Source organism: Carcharhinus amblyrhynchos, chromosome 3, assembly GCF_965287045.1.
Source record: "Carcharhinus amblyrhynchos chromosome 3, sCarAmb.v2.hapA, whole genome shotgun sequence".
In the NCBI taxonomy this organism is placed as follows: domain Eukaryota; kingdom Metazoa; phylum Chordata; class Chondrichthyes; order Carcharhiniformes; family Carcharhinidae; genus Carcharhinus; species Carcharhinus amblyrhynchos.
Window position 1 is genome coordinate 92,676,591 of NC_137326.1, and position 26,795 is coordinate 92,703,385.

At 42.5% G+C, this 26,795-nt stretch overlaps 1 protein-coding gene across 1 annotated transcript in view; it reads left to right on the forward strand.

Moving 5' to 3' along the window:
- Nucleotides 1-26,795, forward strand: part of cul3b (cullin 3b) — a 106,000-nt gene that overhangs the window by 18,982 nt on the left and 60,223 nt on the right. Inside the window, exons 2-3 of the mRNA XM_080185524.1 lie at nt 14,913-15,110; nt 16,141-16,254. Coding sequence (XP_080041650.1) covers nt 14,913-15,110; nt 16,141-16,254 — 312 coding nt within the window. The remainder of the gene's footprint in view (nt 1-14,912; nt 15,111-16,140; nt 16,255-26,795) is intronic.

Consider the following 26,795-nt stretch of genomic DNA (forward strand, 5'->3'; position numbering starts at 1 on the left):
GGAAATGCACAGTAGATTCACAGTTTTTATTGTTAGAAGTAAATTTGTGTGCTGCTTGCAGTATTTTCAGAGGATGTTCTGTTTAGTAAGCATCATGCATGTAAAACATGCTCTTTACATAATTCCCCATTTTCAGCTGCAATTTTTTGTCATTCATTTACATGCTAATTTACTAGACTAAGTTATTGACATTGCAATTAATCTTTTCACAGAAGGAAGCCATTAAACCTACATGTCTGTGCCAGTTCTTTACTAAATTCGCAGTTAATTGTACTATCTCATTTTCTCCCCATTGCCATTTATGTTGATTTGAAATATGTATCCACTTTTGCTTTAAAAGATGAAATGGTCTGTACCTCAACCACTTTCTGTGGCAAAGTATCTTGCTTGGCTGAAATATTCTAACCATGCTGTTTTGTTGAGTGACATATTATAATTTCCTTCATCCAATCTTATTATTTATTTTAATTGACTCTTTTAATGCTAATTTTTTCGGCAAATTTATGTTGCTTGTTGTTTGAATGAAGTAACACAGTATGATCTTTAAAAATTAGACTTTGCAATCTGTTAGAGAAATGGCTTAACTTAGTAGCTGAATAATGCATGGTGGGTTACATGGTGTAATGCTTTGCTCTGTAAAGTATCAAAATATTCCCTTAACTGAACAATTGTATAGGATGTTAGGCTATGACATAAAAATTATACTTTTAGCACACGAGTTTCTCTTTTATGAAATGAGAGTTGTGCTGGAAGGGCTAGCTGTCCATCCTTAATTGCCCCTGAACTGAGTGATTTGCTAAGCCATTTAAGAGGGTAGTTGAGAGTTTGGAGTAACATGTAGACCATATTAGGTAAAGGTACCAGATTTCCTTCAGTGAAGTTTACAGTACACCGATCTCCCCGGTATCTGTACTTCAAATGTCATGTTCCAATCTTTTTGCACACTATTGTCATCAAAATATAAGGCCATGACTTTCTACACCAAACAAGAGTTTAAAGCATGCTCACCTGCAGGGAAAACTTTGTTCAAATCTCTGCTGGCTGGAGCTGCTTGGAGCCTGCAGCAAATGGCTCCAGCACAGTACAACAACAGCAAGTTCAGGTAGGCCATGCCCCCTTTTCAACTGCTGTAAAGCAGGTAGACCTAAAGGGCTCAGTGAACCTGAAAGCCAGGGACAACGTAAATGGATGGCATTTGGCTGGCTGGGAGGGTTGTGTTATTGGGGAAAGGGTTGGTGGGGTGAGGGTGGATTGTGTCGGGTTGACTCAGGGCGATGTTGGGGGGGGGGGCTGTTCGGAATCAGGCCTGAGAGGTAGGTGTGTGTGTGGGTGGGTGGGGGGGGGGGGGGTGGGGGGGGAGACTCGTGCGGCTGAGGGATGGGAAGAAAGCCCATGGTGGGAGGTTTGGGACTGCGGGGGGGATTGGGAATATCCTGGGGGTTCTGAGGGTGTCCCATGCAGGGCTTGGCCTAGGTGTTTAAAATGGATAGAAATTAGAGGTGTTTTTATTTGTTCTACATTTTTCAGAGTAACTATTAACATATCACTAGCAGAACCATCCAAAGTTAGCGATTTAATTTGCCTAGTCAAACGTTCCCAGCACAATGCAATTGGGGAAGTTAGTGCTTCTGGACAATTGCTGCCCTATACTTTGACAACGATAGTGTGCAAAAAGATTGGAACATGACATTTGAAGTACAGACACTGGGGAGATCGGTGTACTGTAAACTTCACTGAAGGAAATCTGGTACCTTTACCTAATATGGTCTACATGTTACTCCAAACTCTTAACTAACTTCTTAAATGGCCTAGCAAATCATTCAGTTCAGAGCAATTAAGAATGGACAGCTAGCCCTTCCAGCACAACTCTCATTTCATAAAAGAATAACTTGTGTGCTAAAAGTATAATTTTTTACATCATAGCCTAACATCCTATACCATTACCATGGAACTTCTGAGAGGGATTCCCCAACATATCTTTGACGTACTCGCAAGTCCAACACTGGGGAGCCAGGAAGTTGTCTATAAACAGAAAGGAACTTTGATGCACTCAAAACTGGAGAAAGGATGTCTTCAGCTTCAGTTCACCAATATAAACCCATTGATTACTTAATACCAGCCAAACGTTTAAGCTTTAATGAAATATCTGTTTGAGCAGCAGATTAATGCTTTGCGTTTATTCCACATGAAATGATGATCCTATGCTTGAATGTATTATAATTTTCCAAAACTCACTCAATTGAGAAATTGTTTGAGAAAATTGCAATATCACTCCACAAGTTAAAGTAGAAGGGAGGGAGAAAACAGTTAATTGTAGACTTTTTAATTAATTAGTTTTAGGGAGGGTTACTGGAATCTGTCTTGAGGTCAAAGTGACTGTCATTAGGTGTCAGGTTTTTGCATCAGAGAATCAATGTAAATTTGTAAATCATAGATCACATCTGACTAATTGAGATCATTTGTATGGATGAACAAAGACCGTTAAGATGGCTGACCCTCTGTCTGTTTGTTATTGTCCATGAGTCACCAGAACAAAATACATTACTTTGGAAATGTCACTCCACATTATTTTTGAAGAGCTACTAACAGATTGCCTGGAGAATGCACAACCCAACTTCAAAGGGAGCTATATGTAGGCCATTTGTATTTGATAAACTAGGCCTAGTTTACGCAGCAGAGTCATTGTGCTTACAGAGGCAATGATTCCCCAAACATCAAACTCTTTACACTTTGTACCTCTTTCAACCCATAATGGCTGAGATGTTATCAGCCTGGAACACAGCTGATTTTCAGTCACTGGAAGGTATTGTGGGGAGGTAAGGTCTCCTAACATGACCTAACACTTTAGCTTTTTTAACAGGTTGCCTCCTTGGGCACCTGACTGGTAGGCCACACAAGAGGAGTTCAAGCTAGGAGGATCAACTGTCCCATTTACTCTGCCTCTGCTGAAAGTTTTGTACCATTGCCTACAAACTGATTTATCTCTGCATGGCTATTTGATCTTGTGAAGTCAACATCACCAGAAAAGTGTATCCAATGGTTTTCAGCCTGCCTGATTTCTGTGAAGGAATTCCTCATGATAATTTGTTTCTGGTGTCATTTTATTTTATGTATGGAGTTGCAGACCCTCCTTTTTATGATTTTGAATTTGTGCAATCAACTGATCTTTTGTGAATTAATCCTACCTTGAATTTGCTGTGAGATTATTAGGAGAAATCAGATTTCATAAAAATGATAGGAGTTGGGAAATAATGATACTGCTTTTTCAATAAAAAAACATTTTTATGTTTATGGATGAGTGATGAGAGGAAAAATCAGTGCTGTTTCAACTGATTCCACCCCCCCCAGCCCCTTTCTGTATATAACAGCTGGTTTGGGCTGACAACAGTGGGCTGGTCCCTTTTTTTGAAGAAGTTTTAAAAGGGCAGAAAGGAAGGTGATGCCCCTGAGAGGGACTTGCCTCAATCCAGGATCCGTTGGTCTGCCTTCGTGGCATGGGTTGCAGTCCTGGCAGTGCCTACTACTGAGTTGCTGGTACTTCTGGAATGGCTGCAGCTGGCAGTGAATCCCTCGTGAGAGGCGGAAGTCATACTGTTAACCAATTCAGCCTACCTAAAGTGTATTATTACTTGTTTAATTCTTTCATGAGATGTGGGCCTTGTTGAGTTGATCAGCATTTATTACTCACTCGTAATTGCCCTTGAGGAGGGGGCGGTGCGCTGTCGCCTTGAACTACTAGTCCATGTGTGATAGGTACATCCGCAGTACTATTACGATGGTTGTTCCAGGATTTTGACTGAAGGAATGGCAATATCTTCATCCTAACTAACTGCAGCACTACAACCTGCACCCTATCCTTTCCTTCTCCAATATGTATTCTATGAATGGTATATTTTGACTATATAGCATGCAAGAAACACTACTTTTCACAATACATGTGACAATAAGAAATCAAATCAAATCAAATTTAGTGCCAGTTAGGATTTTGTATCACTTTGAGGGGAACGTGCAAGTGGTGGTGGTGTTGCCGTGCATCTGCTGCACTTGTTCTTCCAGTTGGTAAAGGTTGTGGGTTAGGAAGGTGCTATCGCAGGAGCCTTGGTGAGTTTCTGCAGTGCGTCTTGTAGATGGTACATAGTGCTGCCATTGTGCATCGGTGGTGGAGGGAGTGGATAATGAAGGTGGCAGATGGGGTAGCAATCAAGCAGTGTCCTGGATGGTATCAAGTTTCTTGAATGTTGTTGGAACTGCACTCATCCAGGCAAGCAGAGAGTATTCCATCACAGTCCTGGCTTGTGCTTTGTAGAACATGGACAGGCTTTGAGGAGTCAGGTGGTGACTTATTTTCTACAGAATTTCCAGGCTCTGACCTGTTCTTGTAGCCACAGTATTTATGCAGCTGGTCCAGTTCAGCTTCATTACGGTCCAGTGATATTCCCCAGAACATTGACAATGGAGCTTCAGCATTGGTAATGCAACTAAATGCCTGGAGATGATAATTGGATTGTCCCTTGTTGCCTAGCAGTTGTGTGTTGTGAATGTAGCTTATCAGCCCAAGCATAAATGTTGTCCAAGTCTAGCTGCATTTAGACATAGACTGTTTCAATATCTAAGAGTCGCCAATGGTACTGAATGTTGTACAATCATCAATGACTGTTACTACTTCTGAACTTACTATGGCAGGAAGGTCATTGATGAAGCAGCTGAAGATGGTTGGGCCCAGAACGTTGCCCTGAGGTAATGTTCTGGGACTAGGATGATTGACCTGGGGCAGCATGGTGGCATAGGGGTTAGCACTGCTGTCTCTCAGCACCAGGGACCTGGGTTCAAATCCGGTCTCAGGTCACAGTCTGTGTGGAGTTTGCACATTCTCCTTGTGTCTGCGTGGATTTCCTCAAGGTGCCTGTGTTTCCTCCCACAGTCCAAAGACATGCAGGATGGTGATGCTAAATTGACCCTACTATAAGAAGGATTAGCAGGGTAAATACGTGGGGTTGCGGGAATAGGACCTGGGTGGGATTGTGGTTGGTGCAGACTCGATGGGCTGAATGGCTTCCTTCTACACGGTCGGGATTCTATGGACCTCCAATAATCACAACCATCTTTCTTTGATTGGAGCTATTCCAAACACAATGAAGAGTTTTCCCACTGATACCATTGGCTTCATTTTGCTTGGACTTGTTGATGACACATTTTGCCAAATGCTGCCCTGCTGTCCAGGGCCATTATTCTCACCTCACCACTGGACAAGGCTGTAAAGTCTGGCATTCAGTGGCTCTGGCTAAACCTAACCTGTGCCTTGGGCAGGTTATTGCTGAATAAGTGGCACTTGATAGTATTGTTGATGACTAATTCCATCACTTTACTGATGATTGAGAGTAGACTGGTGGGATGATAATTAGCTGGGTTGGATTTGTGCAGCTTTTTTTTGATAGGACATACCTGGACAGTTATTGCTGTGTAGATGCCAGTGTTGTAGCTGTACTGGGCAGCTTGGCTATGGATGCTGCTCGTCCTGGAGCACAAGACTATTGCTGTAATGTTGTCAGGAGCCATAGCTTGTGTTGTATCCAGTGCCTTCAGGCATTTTTGTCACATGTAGAAAATTGAATTAGTGGAAGGCTGGCGATGTTGAGAGGAGGCCAAGATAGAACATAGAATTCCTACAAAACACAAGACCAGTCGGCCCAACAAGTCTACATCGAACCACCGAAAGAGCATCCCACGTCGGCACACCTCCCCAGTCGTTTCCCTGTAAACTCTCACACTTACCCAGCTAATCCCCCTAGTATACACATCTTGGGACATTAAGAGACAATTTAGTATGGCCAATCCACCTAACTTGCACATTTTTGGCCTGTGGGAGGAAACCAAAGCATCCAGAGGAAACCCATGCAGTCATGGGGAGAATGTGTGCATGCAGTCACCCAAGACTTGAATCAAACCCTGGTCCCGGGTGTTATGAAGCAGTAGTGCTAACCACTGTGGCACCACGCCACCCTAATGTAATGAAATCTTTTACATATGTCTTGTCCAAAGGACTATACCTCTGACGGTGCAGCATTCGCACAGTGCCCCCACTGGTTTGTCATCCTAGATTGTTGAGTTAAGTCCTGAACCACATTTGGCACATTATCAACATTTTTAAAAAATATTCATGGAACGTGGGCATTGCTGGCTGGGACAGAATTTATTGCGTTTCCCTAATTGTCTGTGAGCTGACTGGCTTGCTTGGCCATTTCAGAGTCGACCACATTGCTGTGGCTCTGGAGTCACATGTCGGCCAGACCAGGTAAGAATGGCAGATTTCCCCTCTGTAAAGGAAATTAGTGAACCAGATGGGTTTTTATAACAATCAGCAGTGATTTCATGGTCTTCATTAGACTCTCCTAGTTCCATATATTTTTTATTGAATTGAAATTTCAACATCAGCTGTGCTAAGATTTGAACCTAGGTACCCAAAGCATTACCCTCGGTCTCTGGTTTACTAGTCCAGTGACAATACCACTTTGCTGTTGCTTGCCTCATGGATGAATCATCCATATGGCCTTATGGTTGAAGATGGTTGCAAATAATTCAGCCTTTGCACTCCCCCAACATTAAGGGTGGGGATATTTGTGGAGCCGCATCCTCCAGTTGGTTGTTTAATTGTCCACCATCATTCCCAATTGGGGTTTATTGCATGCTGCATTTGTTATTTGGGATACAGGTAGTCCAATGCTGTAGCTTCACAAGGTTGACACCTTGTCTTTAGGTACTCCTGGTGTTCCTCCTGCACACTTCCTTCAACCAGGGTTGATTCCGTGGCTTGATGGCAGTGGTTCACTGGGGGATATGCCTGGCCATGGGGTTACAGATTGTGGTTCTACACAGCTCTACTGTGCACAACACCTCGTGGATGCCCTGTTTTGAGTTGCTATATATACCTGAATTCTATTCCATTTAGCATTGTAGTAGTGCCATACAACACACTGGAGAGTATCCTTTGTGTGAAGATCTTCACAAAGACTGTGCAATTGTCACTCATACCAGTACTAACATGGACAGGTGCAGCAGGTAGATTGGTGAGGATGAGGTCAAATAGGTTTTTCCCTCTTCTTGGTTCCTTCACCTACCACAGACTCAGTCAAGCAGCTGTACTCTTCAGGGCTCAATCAGTAGTGATGCAATTGAGACACTCTTGGTGATGGATATTAAAATCTTCTACCTTGAGTACATTCTATGATGTTGCCACCCTTAGTGCTTCCTCCAGGTGGTGTTCAATATGGAGGAGTACATTTTCTCAGCTTTGGTGAAGTAATCAGCAGGAGGTTTCCTTGCTTCTGTTTGACCTGGTACATTGTGACTTCATGAGGTCCAGAGTTGTTGATGAGAATTCCCTGGAATGTCTCTCCTGACCATACATCTCTGGTAGGACAGGATGTCATGATGCGGAGATACTGGCGTTGGACTGGGTAAGCACAGTAAGAAGTCTCTCAACACCAGGTTTATTTGGTGGCTTATTTTGTGGTTTGTGCTATCAAATAAACTTGTTGGACTTTAACCTGATGTTGTGAGACTTCTTACAGGACAAGATGTACCCAGGGATGGTGTTGATGTTGTCTGGAACATAGTCGTACTCACAGGGATCATATTTGGATACAATTTTGGGCAGTTGCTTGACGAGTCTGTGGGCCAGCCCTCTCACTCTTGGCACAAACCCCTGGATGATCATAAGGACAACTTGGCAAGATTGACAGAGTTGAATCTTCCAGTGTCATTTCTGTTGCCTAGGTTGATGCTGCCTTTTTTTTTGTAGAATTTGTAGTGGGTTTGATACAACTGAGTGGCTTGCTAGTCCATTTCAGAGGGCATTTAAGAGTCAATCACATTGCTGTGGGTCTAAGTCACGTGTAGGCCAGACTAGGTAAAAATGGCAGATTTTTTTTCCCCTAGAGGACATTAGAGAACCAGATGGGATTTTACGACAGTCAAGAATGGTTTCATGATCACTATTACCGAAACTTGTTCTTTTACTTAATTAATTGATTTTAAATTCTGATATTGTGCAACTCTAATCTACAACCATGGACCACTCACCTGGCCTCTGGGATTACATGTTTGGTGGCATTGCGATTACCACAATTCTACTATCTTCCCTTGCAGGCTGGGATGCATAGTGTAAGCTGACTTTTCTTCAGTGAGGCGGAGGGTTGCATCCCTCTTCTTCACCCCTGCCCCATTTAAAAAGCAGCCCAATGTCTCCAAGGGTTAGCATGTGGTTGTGAAATAGGAATAAGTGTATCAAAGGCAGATCTTTAGAAATGAGGCACAGATCATTTGTGATCTAATTAACAGGCTTGAGCTTCAGAATGTCTAACTTCTGCTTCGGTGTTCCTTAACCAAGTATGAGCAATGTTATGGCTTTCATTACTAACTTGGTAAATCACTGATCTAATAAGTGAGGATAGATATGGCAAAACAGGTTACGTGTCACAACTGCAACATGTGGAAGCTTATGAAAAGCATTATGATGGGCAACCACTTATGCCGTCAGGGTCTGTGACTTGAGCAACTTTGGCTCGAAGTTGTTGAACCGGAGTCTGAGATGCAGCAGTTGAGATATCAGGCAAGAGGAGAATTACCTGGATGCTTGTTCCTTAGATTAACTAGTATATGAATTAGTCGGTGATCAGAAATAGAAAGGTGTGGCTGCAAGTGAGGAAGGTGTGCAGATCCAGATTGTAGTGATGAAGAACATAAGAAATAGGAGCAGGAGTAGGCCATCTAGCCCTTCAAGCCTGCCCCGCCATTCAATAAGATCATGGCTGATCTGTCGTGGCTCAGTTCCACATTCCGGCCTTCTCCCCATAACTCTTAATCCCCTCGCTTATCAAAAACCCATCAACCTGCGACTTAAAAATATTTAGTGAGGCAGCCTCCACCACTTCAGCGGGCAGAGAATTCCAGAGATTCACCACCCTTTGAGTGAAGAAGTTCCTCCTCAACTCCGTTCTAAACCGCCCCCCCCCTTTTATCTTGAGGCTGTGCCCCCTAGTCCTACTGTCCTTTCTGAGCGGGAAGAGTCTCTCCACCTCTATCCTATCCATCATCTTATGTCTCAATGAGATCTCCCCTCATTCTTCTAAACTCTAACAAGTACAAGCCTAGTTTATTCAGCCTCTCCTTATAGCTCAACCCCCTCAACTCCGGCATGAGCCTAGTAAACCTCCTCTGCACTCCCTCCAAGGCCAAAATATCCTTGCGTAAGTGCGGCGACCAAAACTGCACACAGTACTCCAGCTGCGGCCTCACCAATGCCCTATACAGCTGCAGCAAGACCTCCCTACTTTTATATTCAATTCCCCTCGCGATGAAGGCCAGCATCCCATTCGCCTTCCTGACCACCTGCTGCACCTGCAGGCTGGGTTTTTGCGACTCATGCACAAGGACCCCGAGGTCCCTCTGCACAGTCGCCTGCTGCAGTTTTTCGCCACGTAAGTAATAGTCCTTCCTACCATTATTCCTACCAAAGTGGACCACCTCGCACTTGCCAACATTAAATTCCATTTGCCAGTTCCTGGCCCATTCGCCCAGCCTATCTAGATCCTTCTGCAGACTCTCCACACCCTCTGCCCAATTTGCCGTTCCACCAATCTTGGTGTCATCAGCAAATTTCGACACCATACACTCGGTTCCCTCCTCCAGATCATCTATATAAATGGTAAATAGCTGAGGCCCCAGCACCGACCCCTGGGGCACTCCACTAGTCACCAACCGCCAATCCGAATAGCACCCAATGACCCCCACTCTCTGCCTCCTATTTGACAGCCAATCCCCTATCCACGCTAACACCCTACCCCCAACTCCATGCCCCCTTACCTCCTGCAATAACCTCTTGTGAGGTACCTTATCAAACGCCTTCTGAAAATCAAGAAACACCACATCCACCGGCTCTCCTCTATCCACCGCCCTAGACACATCCTCATAGAACTCCAATAGGATCATATATAGATGATCTGGAGGAGGGGGCTGAGTGTAGGGTGATGAAATTTGCTGATGACACGAAGATGAGTGGAAAAGCAAATTGGGCAGAGGGTGTGGAAAGTCTGCAGAGGGATCTGGATAGGCTGAGCGAGTGGGCAAGGACCTGGCGGATGGAGTACAGTGTTAGCAAGTGTGAGGTTATCCATTTTGGCAGAAATAATAGTAGGAGGGATTACTATTTAAAGGGCCAAAAGCTGCAGCACGCTACGGTGCAGAGAGACCTGGGGGTCCTTGCGCATGAGTCGCAAAAACCCAGTCTGCAGGTGCAGCAGGTGATCAGGAAGGCGAATGGAATGCTGGCCTTTATAGCGAGGGGGATAGAATATAAAAGCAGGGAGGTCTTGCTGCAACTGTACAGGGCACTGGTGAGGCTGCAGCTGGAGTACTGTGTGCGGTTTTGGTCACTGCACTTGCGCAAGGATATTTTGGCCTTGGAGGGAGTGCAGAGGAAGTTCACTCAGCTGATACTGGAGATGAGGGGGTTGGACTATGAAGAGAGTACTCGTTGGAGTTTAGAAGGTTGAGGGGGGATCTTATAGAGACGTATAAGATAATGAAAGGGATGGGTAGGGTAGAGGTAGAGAGAATCTTCCTGCTTAAAAAGGATAGCAGGCCTAGAGGGCACAGCCTCAAGATAAGAGGGGGGCAGTTTAGATCGGAGTTGAGGAGGAACTTCTTCCCTCAAAGGGTGGTGAATCTCTGGAATTCTCTGCCCGTTGAAGTGGTGGAGGCTACCTCGTTAAATATATTTAAGTCATGGGTAGATAGGTTTTTGACAGACAAGGGAATTAAGGGTTATGGGGAGAGAGCGGGAAAGTGGAACTGACCCACTTCAGATCAGCCATGATCTTATTGAATGGCGGGGCAGGCTCGAAGGGCTGGATGGCTTACTCCTGCTCTTATTTCTTATGTTGTTATGAGCCTTGGCCCTTGATTTTAACAAATAGCTATGAGGTGCTTGTTATGTGTTTGGATGAAGACAAGGATTGCAGGAAAGATGTGCAAATGAACCATAACACCATGATGGATAAAGCCATTCAAGTGGCAATGAGGAATGATAAAGAATCTGGAAGTGATAGAGGACAGTATAATCAGTGGAATTGATGCTATTCTCTGCAGCTCCAACTAAGAGTTCCAAAGATTGTGTTGAGTGCCCAGGTAGAGACATCTTGCAATTGGAGATGAATTTGGAATGGGAGGGCCCTGTCATGGTCTACATAGGTACAACTAAGATTGATATTCTGCTGAGAAGATTTGAGGAATTAGGGTCCGTATTAAAAAGTAGAACCTCAAAGGTGATAAATCTCCAGGTAGTTAGCTGGGAAGTGCACCAGTTGGCAGTGGGTCAAACAGATTAAAGAATTAAACACTTGGCTCAAATAATAGTGTGGAAAGAAGCCTTTTTTTAATTCATTGGGCACTGGTCTCAGTACTGGGGAAGGAGAGAGCTGTTCAATTGGGATGGGTTCCAGTTAAACTTGTTTGGAGTAGGTGCCCTGGCAAACATTATAAGCAGGGTTTTAAACTTAAAAGACAAGGGGACAGGAGAGAATAGAGTTTAAAGGTATAGTGCATCATCGTATGAGGTCAAAGAATAATAATAAATAAAATTCAAGGTTGTTTGTATGAATGCACAAGGTATTTGTAGTAAAGTTGACAAAGTAGCGGCCCAAATAGAGACATGGTTTATATTGGTTGCTATTGCAAAGGCACGTTTACAAGGTAACCAGATATTCCAATGTTTACTTCAGCTATTTTCTTTTTATATGCTTGTAAAAGCTCTTACAATTGTTTTTTATATTCCTGGCTAGTTTACTGTCATTTCCCTTTTCATCAATCTTCAGTCTTACTACTATTCTTTGCAACGTTAGAAACTGCTTTTAATCTCATTCTGTTGTTAAACTTCCCTAATAAGGCTTAGATAGATTTTGCTTGCTGAGTTTTTTAATGGTGTAACATTTTGAATTGTTCCTTTTAAATGCTTCTCTCTTTGTTTACTGCCGTACTTCTTGGCATATTTACTTATTCAACCTTAGTCACCCTCCCTCTCAACTTTTGTAATTGTTTTTATTTAAGAGTTTTGTTTCGAATGGAGTATGTTGATTTCAATGTGAATATGGTATTCAATTATATTCTGATCACTTTTCCCAGAATTTCTTTTACTGTGAGATTATGAATTAAAAAAGACCTTATTGCACAATGAGATGTGTGATAGCTTTATCACTAGTTGATCCCAGCATGTGTCATTCCAGGAAAATGTCACAAATGCGTTCTATAAGCTCATCATCCAGATCACCTTTGCCAATTTTGTTTATCCAAACCAGGGGTTCCCAAATTAGATTCTGCACCAGGCCAGGCAGATGATATAATTTGAGTTTTGTTTCCTGCTCATCCTGAGCTGGCTTCTTTAGAAGGGAGTGGGGGAAGAGTGTCTTGTGAGAGGGTGGGGAGAGAGCGTGGCCTGAGAGATGAAGAGCTGGGCAGGTCATGGGCTGCAAGAGGGGAGCGAAAGTGGGGTCTGTGAGAAGGGAATGGGGAAGGTTTAACTACATTTTTAATCAGATTTTTTAAATTATAGTAAACATATGCGTATAAGACATAAACAAGTCTTGTATAAGCTGACTGTTTTTATGACTCTATCCATTGAATGTAAACAATTACCAGTTAATCTGACATCAGTTGTCAGGGAAATGCTGGGATCAATTATTAAGGAAGACTTAACGAATCCCATTAACAAATTCAACATAGTTTTGTGAAAGAAAGTCATGTTTGACAAATGCATCTGTTTTCTGAGGATATAACAGATAGTGTAGATAAAAGGATACCAGTAGATGTAGTACACTTGGATTTCTAAAAGGCTTTTGATAAAGTAGCTCTTTTGCACATCCAACAAGTAAACAAACTCAAATTAACTTAGGGACAAATTAAAAGGGACAGCCACCCAAAAGGCCCGAACAGAAACCAAAGTCGAAAGGAAACTTAAAACGTTAAATCAAAATGTGATTGTAAGGGTCTGTAATACGCCTCAGCCCCTGCGGTGCCCAGCGAGGACTTTATATAAGGTACCCCTCGAGGTTAATGCTCACGATAAGGGCTCATGGATTTTTGGGTAATTCATTTGCTTTAATGATGCATTGATCACAGGAGAGGAAGTAGAAGATTAGGATAAACAGGGTATTTTCAATTTGATAGGCTGTCAGGTGTTCAATGTTACAAGGGTTAGTATTGAGGCTTCAGCAACTAATATTCTACATTAATTAATTGAAGACACCAGCAAATGTAGTTAAATTTGCTAATGATACAAAGTTCAATATAAATGTACGCGCTGAAGAAGAAACAGAGAAGCTGGAAAAATAAGTAGATTTTGAAAGGGCAATAAAGTGGTAGATAATGCGTCATATGGGCGGTTGGTTATTCATTTTGCAGTCAGAATCAAAAAGTAAAAAGCATGTTTTAAATAGTATCAAACTTTTAAGTATTGATTTTCAGAGAAACTCGTACAAGGAATGCAAAGTTACCTTGCAGGTACAGGAAGCAATTAGGAAGGCAGATAGCATGTTGACCTTCATTGCAAGAGATTGGAGTCCTCTGTCTACAGTTGTACAGGGCTTTGCACAGCTTTGGACCCCATGTTTAAGAAAGCACATTAATGCCTTGGAAAAAATTATGCAAGATTCATTTGATTGTTTCTTGGGATGAGAGGCTGAGTAAATTGGGCTTATATTCTCTGGATTTTGAAGAGTGAAGGGTGATCTGTTTCAAACATACAACATTCTAAAGGATCACAACAGGGTAGACAGTGAGTGATTGTTTTCCCTGGCTGGGGAATCTAGAACACTGGGTACAGCTTCAGAATAATGGTTCAATCATTTAGGACTGAGATGAAGAGAAATATCTTCACTTAAAAATTTTGGAATTGCCTACAGCAGTGAGTTGTGGATGAAAGGTACTCAAGACTGAGAGACGTTCTTATTCTCTCAGGAAATTGAGGGATATGGGGAATGGGCAGGAAAATTGTCTTGAGGAATCAAGGTGCCAACTGGTCTCCTATTTCTTTGTAAGATTTAATTTTAAACCATGCCCCTGTGTTCTGACTTCCAGTATCCAGTCATCACTTCTTATACTGCTAGATCTTCTTAGAATCATAGAATCCTAGAGTGCAGAAAGAGGCCATTCGACCCATTAAGTCTGCACCAAGCACAATCCCACCCAGACCCTATCCCCATAACCCCATGCATTTACCCTAGCTAGTCCCCCTGACACTAAGGAGCAATTTAACATAGCCTAATCCACACATCTTTGGACTGTGGGCAGAAACCCATGCTGACACAGGGAGAATGTGCAAACTCCACACAGACAGTGACCAAGCCGAGAATCAGATCTGGGTCTCTGGCACTGTGAGGCAGCAGTACTGACCACTATGCCACCATGCCACCCATCATGCTACTCATATGATTTTTGCCTGGGTTTTTTTCCACTCCCTCCACCTTTAAGTCTCACATTTGCAACCCTGTACTGATGCCGTCGTGGCTGGCCTCACTCTTTATATCCTCTGCAAACTTGAATTCATCCATAACTCTCACAAGCCCCATTCACTAACCATCATTCCCATATTGGCTCCCAGTCTGGCAACATCTTGATTTTAAGCTTCTCACCCCTGCGCGGCTTTGTACCTCACTAACTTGGTTACATCCTCCAACCTTGACTCCTGACTCCTGCACTTCTCCAATTCTGGCCTCTTGCATATCTTCGATTTCATTGTGCCATGACTGGAAATATTATCTTTAGCCTCCAATGCCTTAAATGCTAGAATTTTCTCCCAAATCTTCATTGCACTTGAAATGCTGACATTTTAAATTTGTAATTTTGTGTATTTTGCCCTGCAGATGACTATGGATGAGAAATATGTAAATAGCATCTGGGATTTATTGAAGAATGCCATTCAAGAGATTCAGCGCAAAAATAATAGTGGGCTCAGCTTTGAGGAACTCTACAGAAATGCATATACAATGGTATTGCATAAGCATGGTGAGAAATTGTATACTGGACTGAGAGAAGTTGTAACTGAACATCTGATCAATAAGGTAAGTGTGCCTTTTTAAATAAAGAAAGGCTAATTCAGTGCTTCATGTGAAAAGTTAAATTCCCCTGGACTTTAGATGAATTCATAAACCCTACTGACTAAATTTAAATGAGGAAATAAATAAGGTAAAGTTTTTTCATAAATGAGGAACTCTGGGTTGGAAAGGGGGATGAGTGCTTAATGCAATGATGGGTAACCTAGGCTAGTGAGTGGGCTGCCTGACTGGCTCCCCTTCATGCCACAAGATTGAAATTAGGCATGTTTACTTAAGACATTTGAATAAAATTGAATATATTTAATACACACTGAATATTTCATAACAGGTTTAGAAAATGTTTTAATCGTTCATATATTAATGGAACTGTCATCAACTGCAAATGGTTAAAAACAAAATAAATATTTATGCTTGATTGGATGCAGTATGAGCTCACAGCTCACAGTTGATGCCGTGTGCAATCCACACGTACACACCTCACTTCATGTGTCCTTGTATATATGTGTGTATCACTTCTGTTACACTGGAGGAATAGGTTTGGTTAGCTCAGTTGGCTGGACAGCTGGTTCATGTTGCTGTGCGATGTCAACAGCATAGGTTCAATTCCTGTACTGGCTGACATTATTCATGAAGGCCCACCTTCAGAACCTTGCCCCTTGCCTGAGGTGTGCTGATCCTGAGGTTAAATCTCCATCAGTTATCTCTTTCCCTTAAAGGGGAGAGCAGCCTTTGGCCATTTGGAACTGTGGTGATTTTACTGGGAGAAAAAAACGCTACGCAGATGAAACAAGCAGAATGTGGCAACTCTGCACGTGGGTAACAGTCAACAAAATGTCTTGTGGTCCACGCACAGAACCTTGATGGGCCAGGTGAGGGTTCCCGGGCCACAGGTTGTCCACCATTGGCTTAATGTCATTTAATATCATTGAATGATTTGATCTAATTACATTTAATGGTTAGTTATCAGTAGTTCTACTAATGGATACTAGTATCAAAAAGATTACCCATACAAGCTAACTGCATGTTGCTTTTACAGGTACGAGAAGATGTATTGAACTCGTTAAATAATAATTTTCTACAGACCTTGAATCAAGCGTGGAATGACCACCAAACAGCAATGGTGATGATAAGAGATATCCTCATGTACATGGTGGGTAGGCCTTCATAGATGTGATTTAACTTAAGCTAACATAATTTTACCTTCTTCCACTAAAGTTAATTCACTTTCACAATTTGTAGAATTGGTAGAAATAATAGTGTTTTGGAAAAATCAGAGAGAAGATCTAATGGAATTATATAGCCATAGATCTTACAATTTATCAGTTGCTGTACAGGTATTGTTCCCTGGATCCAGGAAGCTTGGGACCTGCTGTGCCAGATTTGGGAATTTTATAGATTTTAGGATCCTTGGTCTAGCGTGCACGTAATACATAAAATGAATTATTAAAACAAAAGAATAAAAGTGTTTTATTCAAATTTATACCCAGGGCACTAACTATGAATGTAGCCAGTTTTCGGATGCTTCTTGATTTTGGGACACCAGATAAGAGGCCCGGTCTCAATATAAAAATGCATCACTCTTATTGCTTAATGGAGCTTAATGAGAAATTTCAATAAGCTATGATATATTTTGTTTGAATAACTACTTTTGCATTACAGTCTCATTTTTTTCCTTTATCAATATACAGTTGCAGAAAATAAGCCATCTAAACTCTCTTTGATTGAAATGGATGCATCTTTTGTCAGTAATTAAAATCCAATTTGTCACTTGCAAAAACTGTTAAGAGTACTTTTTAAAGTGAAAAATATTAAAATTTCATGATTATTATCTAAATGGTATCATACAATATGAATAATGGAAATTTTTCAGTGTTTAAATTTTACATGGCGTTGCTATACTACTTTTGTGTTCTACCGATATGTATATTTTTGTGATTAGCCCAATGTTAGTTCTTCAGATCTCGTGAAACCAATTTTGCTCAATTAATGAAAAATGTGAATTGAGAAGTTTTATGGAAACTTAGCCTCAGATCTTTGGGAATTTGTTTGGAGTAGTGTTAGCAGCTTTCAATTGTTGAGAAGTAGCATTACCATTTATTGCAGTTCATTGTCTGATTTTTCAAAAAAAAATCATTAACATTTGTGGGTTTCTATATAAAAACAAATTGATAGAAATTGGCTTCAGGTTTTCAATATTTGCTTCTAATTGTTGCCTCAAATGTGTGTAATATGGATATTTTGCACGACTTTTGTCCATCTCATCAGCTTTGTTTCCTTCCAAACTTCCTCCTCTCCATTTAGTTATCAGATTGATTTTATTATTTCTACTGTTCCACAGTGAGCTTTCAGTTATTACGTAAGCTGTAAATAAAGCTGGGAACGCCACCACCTGCAAGTTCTCCAGTTGCACACCATTCTAACTTGAGAATTGAATGCTGTTTCTTCACTGTGGCTGAATCACTATCATGCACCTCCCTTCCTAGGAGCGCAATTGATGTACAAATACTAAACAAACTGCAGCAGTAGAAGAAGGTAGTTCAGCAGTACCCTTGAGGGCAATTAGGGATGGTCTGTCCAGGGAACCCCACATCCTATGAACAAAATTTAAAATATGATTGGATTCTGTCCATAAATACTTCATTTGCTTGCTGTTACTCATTTCTCACAGCAGTTTGTAAACTTTTGGCCTGTTTGGCACTATACATAGTATTGTAGTTCTGTGGAAAAGCATAAAATGCAATTCCCATGATTCATTCCCCTCTCACTCTTGTGTGCTTCAAATTATCCACGTGAGCCAGAACACCCCAGTAAATTTCTCTGTTGAGGTGCATTCCAGATATTGCAATTGTAATGCTATAGAAGCAAAGTGAAAACTGCGCCTTCTGTGATATATTTATCATATACCAATTCAAACTTGAAAATCTGAACAGACTGGTAAAGCTATTTGGGGAAAATTGAAGACATTTCTAACACTAACCAATCTTATGGATATATTAATTGGTTATATTTCTCATGAGTTGTGTAATACAGTAATGGTGAAATATTCTGGCATCCCACCTATTCAAAAATTTTCTGTCACAAAGTTGAATGAACTGGACTGTACTTGTCTAAGTTACAAAGAAGAGTCATGTTTGATTTATTGTTAACTTTGTCTGTAGATGCTGCCAGAACTGCCTAATTTATCCAGCACTTTGTTTTTATGTAATTTCCTGTTTATAGCTCAGTCTTTCTGAAAATTGGTAATTTATTGGCTACTTTCCAGTCGTCCTGCACACTTTCATTCTGAATACAAACACAAAATACTATGTCTACGGCCTCCACAGTTTCTTGCCCAATTGCCGAAGATGTATTCCAGGATCTTTGTCTCCCTTTAATTGAACTAATTTCTCTAATACTATTTTAGAATATATCATCTTGTATAATCATTTCAGGATTAGCCTCCTTCCTAAAATTACTTTTCAACTGAAGCAATGCTTCTGCCGGTTTCTGTTTACCTTCCAGTAATTCAGTGTCCTCTTTTTACTATATATTCTTTTGAAGGTCTCACCTTGTATTTAACTATTCTTTGTAGGTGATTATTTTCAGGATTTGCTAGAAGCAGTTGGAGCCCTACTGCACCTGTGGAGGAATAGTTCAGATTTCGGGTTGATAACCTATTATTGAAACTGGAAGATATTATTAGAATTTCGTAGAAATGGGTTACAAGTTGGCCCAACTGGTCAGTGGTAATATTGATGATCCACACGTGCCTTCTCTATATGGCACGCAAAAAACAATACTTTTCATTGTATCCTGATACATGTGACAATAATCAAATCACATCTTTGAGCATTCTTCCTCCCTCATGGTTAATTAATTTGCTTTTAATTGTGTATGTGCTATTCACCTTAAACTACTAATTGTAGTCATTTCCACTTTCTGGATAAATACATTTCTCCTGGATTGTTTATTGAATTTATTGGAAAGAAGAGAAGAGAGAGATTTGTGATAGGCTTGGAGGCAAGAGTAATGCTGTGATAAATGTGGTACATGTCAATCAGTCAAAATGAAGATGCAATTGGAAACGTACAGGAATAAAAGATGGACCCAGAGGCAAAGTAAATGGTTCAGGGTGAGGAAAGCATGAGAAATCTATTGGAAAAAACCCTGGTCGCCCAGAAATATGGTACAAGAAAAGCAGATGATGAGTATGAGGACTATACAGCTGGCAATGTACTGCTCTGCTATTTGATGAAATCATTTGCAACTTTATTTCAGTCCCAAATGATAATCTTTGCTCAGTAGGACTATTTACACATTTATTGTACATTGCTTAATTGTTTGCTCTCATCAAACATCATAAGACAGGCTCTCAAAATTATTCCAATTGTCTTCTCAAAGTTTAAACAATAAGCACAGCCAGCCAATCACTTATTAAACTTTGAAGACTATTGATTGCTCATGCAAGTACAACTTACAGTTGCAGGCTCCTAATTTTTATCATGTAGCTATTGCACAAAGATTGTTCCATTATAACAAGGAGCAAAGAAAGGCTATGTTTTAAATAAAGCTCTGAAGATATTGGGTGTGATTTTTCGGTCCACGCTTGCCCTGAAACCAAAAATTCCCACCGGAGGTCATCGGACCTTGCCATGGTCTGCCTCTCGCCCACTCTGATTCCTGCGGTGGGTGGAAGTGGAAAAGTTGACCCTTTGTCCATCATAAAGATGCTCAAGACTTTATGTCAGTTAGTTTCATAAAAAATAGTTAGGTGCTTCCCATGTTGGCCTCCCATCTTTGCTGCAAGGTTTATGCTATTTATAGAATCATAACCCAGAGCCTTAGGACTTTAATGGAATGCATATTCCTGGAAATAATCTCTGATGTGTGGCAAAAGAAACATTTTCTTTTAACTCTATCCTATGTCTGCTACCACTGTGAATGTCCTAGTTTTTATATCTGATTTGATTTATCATGTCACATGTATTAGCGTACAGTGAAAAATATTGTTTCTTGCACACTTTACAAACAAAGTATGCCGTTCATAGAGAAGGAAAGGAGAAAGTGCGCAATGTAGTGTTACAATTACAGCTAGGATGTAGTGAAAGATCAAGTTAATGCAAGGTAGGTTCATTCAATAGTCTGATGGCAGCAGGGAAGAAGCTGTTCTTGAGTTGGTTGGTACGTGACATTAGACTTTTGTATCTTTCCCCCAATGGAAGAAGGTGAAAGAGTGTGTGTCTGGGGTGCGTAGGGCCCTTAATTATGCTGGCTGCTTTTCAAAGGCAGCAGGAAGTGTAGACAGTGTCAGTGGATGGGAGGCTGATTTGCATAATAGATTGGACTACATTCATGACCTTTGTAGTTTCTTGCAGTCTTGGGCAGAGCAGGAGCCATCCCAAGCTGTGATGCCACTAGAAAGAATGCTTTTTTTATGGTGCTTCTGTAAAAGTTGGTGAGTGTCATAGCTGACACTTTTTTGGCATCGTGAACTAATTGAACCCATGCAAGTTACCTTGCAGTTATATTTATTTAGTGCCCTTTATTTAGTAGTGACCCAGTGTTGGTCAAAATGAGGTAAGCAGCCATTAGGACTGAGCATGGCTGTCTTTTCTATTGCTTCTTTCCAATATCTTCAGAGTGCTCAACTACTTGATATTTTTCCAACTTCTCTGCAGACTCATTCCATTTAGTTACACTCACTACATTCCTGCACTGTCACAATGCCAACTGAGTCCCCAAAAGTGTTTCTTGCGCCGTCAGCCTGGTATATGTGCTCTGTCGCTGATCATTCATGTACATCCCTTATCTGAATCCTCCACAAAGGCACTTTGTTTTTGTTATTTATGCTACAAAATTCTTGTTAATTGTTTAGACCTTGAGAGGTAGGATACTCATTTAATTTCTTCGTGGTTATTGTTCTAACTCAAAGAATCTCTGCAGTGTGGAAGGAGGCCATTTGACCCTTGAACTCTGCACTGACTCTCTGACAGAGCTTCCTACCTAGACCCTATACTGATAACCCCACATATTCCCCCAAAACAAGTACCTCGTCAAACCCTAAATTACATATCTTGGGACATTAAGGGGCAATTTAACTTCACCAGTCCACCATTCCTGCGCATGCTTATACTGTGGGAGAGCCGGAGAAAACCCACACAGACAATGGGAGCATGTGTAAACTCCGTACGGTCACCCAAGGCTGGAATTGAACTCGGGATCCCTGGTGCTGTGAGGCAGCAGTGCGAATCACTGTGCCACCATGCTGTCCTTGTTTTCTCTTGTTTCTTCTTCCTTTTTCATCACTAAATTAAGCAAACCTGTCTTTTTTAAAATCATATTTTGCAGTCATCATTGATTTTTAAATATCCATCATATTCAATAGCACCAAAATAGGTTTAAATGGAAGGCAGCAAGAGCTGAATTGTGTTGAATTTTGTTAATACTTTGTTTTTCAAATTAGCAGGCAGGTTTCAATTTAATTTGAAATATTTGTAAGCAAAGGAAAGGTTTCTATGTATAACCTGAAACATTTCACTACTGCTGATAGGATTCTAAGTTGACACCAAGAAAGAGTTATTTTGTTTGTATCTTTGAAACATTGGAAAGGCCTGAGTTCATAAAGTCCCCCTATTTTTAAATTCAAACACTCAAGATCATCAACAGATTTGTATCCAAATCTTGCAATCTCCAGATTGCTAGTGACTAGACATACGATTGTTCGTTTCAGACCCCTGTGGAAGTCCTGATGTGCTGACTTGCATGGGAATTGCCTGGGAAGTTGAAACTTCTGACAAGAAATTCCTCAGCTCCTTAGGACCCTCCACGAATGTCTTTATCTTTGAGTTAGAGTCGGAGACTTGGGAAACTTCTGATGTATTTCATAGTTTGTAACCCAGGAAGTGTTAACTTGAAACTTAGGTTTTAATCTTACTCCTGGGTAAATACAGAACTTGTGCCCATACATACACACACACACCCATGCACCCTAATCAGTGACACTACCTCCCCACCGACTGGCATTCAAAGAAGACCTTTATATTTACCAGCTGGCAACTAGCACTCTAAAATGGAGATAGAACAACGAACAACACAGCACGGGAAACAGGCCCAACGAGCCCACGCCACCATTTTAATATTGAGTGCCCTCCTCTACCCATGACCTTTGTCTACACCTATTGGGGAAGATTGAGGGAAGACTAATTTAGGGACAATTTGTTACACCAATCAGCCTATGAGCACATTTTTTGGGATGTGGGAGGAAACCGGAGCACCTGGAGAAAACCCACGCAATCACAGGGAGAATGTGCAAACTCCTGCAGACACCGGCCCAAATCCGTGTGTCTGCACAGCGAACAGTGATAGTCACTGAGCTGTCATGTTGCCCGTCAGATGGTCCAGTTTAAGTGTACACTAACGACGTGAAGCACTAGGGAACTCTTGAAGCAACATCCAAGAACAGCCATCACACGACCCACCGCGTGTATGCCCCTTGTTGGTCAACAAGGCAGACCGAATCACCTGTGAAGTAAAAGAAAAGACATCAATAAACATGCAAAACTTGGACAGGCATTTATGGAATCCCCAGAAGCACAGAAATAAAGAAGTGAACCATGAAATATTTGGAAGGTCCATAGGAATCAATTGATTCCCAGGGACGTCCCAAAGCTCTTGTTCTTTATTTAGAAAAGTCTCCTGTATCCCTCCATCTCTAGTCCGCTCATGTGCCTGTCTAAGCAAGCCTTAAACAACCCCAGAGAGCGTGCCTGCCTCCACCACCCTACTTGGCAGTGCATTCCAGGCCCCCACGACCCTCTGTCTGAAAAACCTCCCTCTAACATCCGAGTTACACCTCGCCATCTCTCCCCCCCCCCCCAAAGTCCATGGCCCCTCATAATTATTGTATCCAACCTAGGGAAAAGCTTACCACTGTTCACTTTATCTGTACCCTTCATAATCTCATACACCTCTATTAGATCTCCCCTCATCCTCCGCCTTTCTAAGGAGAACAACCACAATTTGCCCAATCTTCCTTCGTAGCTCAGGCCTTCCATAGCAGGCAACATCCTGGTAAACTCTTCTGCACTCTCTCCAGGGTCTCCACGTCCTTCCGGTAGTAAGGCGACCAGAACTGGACACAGTACTCCAAACGCGGGCAAACCAACGTTCTATACAGCTGCAACATTAGACGCCAGCTTTTATATTCTATACCCCTCCCTATAAGGGCAAGCATACCATAGGCCGCCTTTGTCACCTTCTCCACCTGTACTGCCACCTTCAAGGCCTTGTGTACTTGCACCCCCGGTCCCTCTGCGTTTCTATACCCTTAATAGGCCTACCATTTATCGTGTAACTCCCCCCTACATTCTTTCTTCTGAAATGCATCACCTTGCATTTATCTGGATTAAATTCCATCTGCCATTTCTCTGCCCAATATACCAGCCTACCTATACCCCACTGTATTGCCTGACACTGCTCCTCACTATCGGCAAGTCCAGCCACCTTCGTATCCTGGCTCGGGTCACTGTCTGTATGGAGTTTGCACATTCTCCTCATGTCTGTGTGGGCTTTCTCTGGGTGCTCCGGTTCCCTCCCACAGTCCAAAGATGTGCGGGTTAGGTTGATTGGCCATGCTAAAATTGCCCCTTAGTGTCCTGAGGTGCGTAGGTTAGAGGGAGTAGTGGGTAAAATATGTAGGGATATGGGGGTAGGGCCTGGGTGGGATTGTGGTCAGTACAGACTTGATGGGCCAATTGGCCTCTTTCTGCACTGTAGGGTTCTATGATGATGATGATGAAGTTTATCTGCAAACTTGCTGATCACACCACTTACTCCCTCTTCCAAGTCGTTTATGTATATTACAAATAACAAAGGTCCCAGTACTGAGCCCTGCAGCACACCACCAGTAACAGACCTCCAGCTAAAAAATTACCAATTCTCCTATTACCAAGCCAGTTCTTAATCCATCTAGACACCTGTCCTTGTATCCCATGAGCCTTAACCTTTTGACTTTGTCAAACGCCTCACTGAAATCCATGTAGACGACATCCACGGCTCGTCCTTCGTCGACCGTTTTTGTCATCTCCTCAAAAAATTCTACCAGATTCGTAAGGCACGACCTCCCCTTAACAAAGCCATGCTGCCTATCACTAATAAAATTGCCACACAATTGCCACACTCTAAATGCTTATACATCCTATCCCTAAGAACCCTTTCCAACAACTTCCCTACCACTGACATCAAACTCACTGGCCTATAATTACCCAGGTTATCCCTACTACCCTTTTTAAACAACGGTACGTCATTCGCTATCCTCCGGTCCTCTGGGACCTCACCTGTGTCCAAAGAAGAGACAAAGATTTGCATCAGAGGCCCAGCAATTTCATCCCTCATCTCCCTAAGCAGCCTAGGATAAATGCCATCAAGCCCCGGAGATTTATCAGTTTTAATATTACCTAAAAACCCTAACACTTCCTCCCTCATAATAGATATTTCCTCTAACGGGTCTACAACTCCCTCCAAGACAGTACCTGACAACAGGTCTCTCTCCTTCGTGAATACTGACGCAAAGTATTCATTCAGGATCCCCCCATTCCTTCAGATTCTAGGCATAGTTCCCCTCCTCTGTCCCTAAGAGGACCAATTTTTCCTCTAACCTTCTTCCTTTTATTCCTGACATAGGAATAAAATGCTTTTGGATTTTCCTTAGTCCTGTCTGCCAAGACCACTTCATGCCCCCTTTTTGCCCTTCTAACTCCCCATTTAAGCTGTTTCCTACTGTCTCTGTATTCCTCCAATGCTCTCTCTTTTGCAGACATGGTCCTTCCCAGTGACCATGTCTGCAGTAAGTGCAGGTTGCTGGAGGAGCTCCAGCTCAAGGTAGATGAGCTGGCCTCTGAGCTACAGACACTGAGGCTCATCAGGGGGAGGGAGGGTGCCATTGATAATGGGGTGCAAGAGACATCTCCCCCCCACCCCCCGCAGACTGGCTAACTCTAAGGGTCAGGAACAGGAGGGGGCTGCTGAGTGGAGGAAGGAGGGTGGGGACCAAATGCCTCAGCCCCTCAATCTGCATAACAGGTTTGAGGTTCTTGCTTCCAGTGTGGACAAGAACGAGGGCTGTGAGGTTGGTGAGCAAACTGCACATGGTACAGTGATGCAGACACAGGACATAGAGAAGGTGAAAAGGAACATAGTAGTAATTGGGGATAGTGTGGTTAGGGGTATTGACACTGTCCTTTGTCACAATGATGAAGTGCACAGAAGGGTGCTTGGGTCCAGGATGTCGCATCTGGGCTGCAGAGGAACCTGGAGTGGGAGGGTGAGAATCTGGTCGTTGTAGTACATGTGGGTGCCAACGACGTAGGCAAAATGCGAGGATCTGGAGAGGGAGTACGAAAAGCTGGGAATGGAATTAAAAAGTAGAACCGACAAGATGGTTATCTCTGGACTACTGCCTGAACTGTGTGCAGACGGGCGTAGGGTTGATAAGATTAAGGAAGTGAATGGGTGGCTCAGGGATTGGTGTGGGAGGAATAGGTTTGATTTTATGGGGCATTGGCACCAGTATTGGGGTAGGTGGGACCTGTTCAGGTGGATGGGGTTGGTCTGAACCGTGCTGGGACCAGAGTCCTGGCGAATCGTGTAGATAGGACTGTAGATAGGGCTTTAAACTAATTGGGGGGGGGGAGGGTGCGAGGGTAGGTGAAATTACGGGGTCTAAAGTAAAGGAGAGGGTACAGGTAAGGGAAGAGGCCAAGAATGTCCCAATAATAAGGGGAGTAGGGGGTGTGAGTAAGGTTGGTGGCATTCCGGCAAATAGGGTACAGGTGAATGCTGGGATGAAGGCACTTTATCTGAATGCACGAAGCATTCGGAGTAAAGTGAATGAGCTGGAGGCGCAGAGCAGCACAAATGGATGTGATCTGGTGGCCATTACAGAGACGTGGCTGCAAGGCGACAGGGACTGGGAGCTGAATGTACAGGGGTATCAAGTGTTTAGGAAGGATAGGTGGGAGGAAAAAGGGGGGGGCTTAGCTCTGCTGATTAAGGATAGCATCAGGGTGGTAGTAAGGGATGATATAGGAGCCAAAGAGCAGAAAGTGGGATCGTTGTGGGTGGAGATTAGGAACAGCAAAGGGAGGAAGACGCTGGTGGGTGTCGTCTATAGGCCCCCAAATAATGATCTGGAGGTGGGGCGGGCTGTTAACGCGCAAATAAATGCGGCGTGCAGGAATGGAACGGCGATAATTATGGGGGATTTCAATTTACATATTGATTGGTCGACCCATGTTGGACGCAGTGGGCTTAAGGAAGAGTTCTTGGAATGCTGCTGGGATAGTTTCCTTGAACAGTGTGTGTTGGAGCCAACGAGGGAGTGAGCTATCTTGGATCTGGTGTTATGTAATGAGGCAGGTAGAATTAGGGACCTTGTGGTGAAGGATCCTCTTGGGAAGAGTGATCATTGTATGGTGGAGTTTCTGATGCAGATGGAGGAGGAGAAAGTGGGTTCCCGGACATGTGTCCTTTTGTTTGAACAGAGGGGAGTACAATAGGATGAGAGAGGAATTGGCGAATGTTGATTGGGGGAGCGCGTTGGAAGGTAGGTCTGCTGAGGAACAATGGAGGATCTTTAAGGAGATCTTTCTTGGTGCTCAGCAGAAATTTATTCCGATGGTTAGAAAGAACCGTAGGAGGAGAGATAATCAGCCG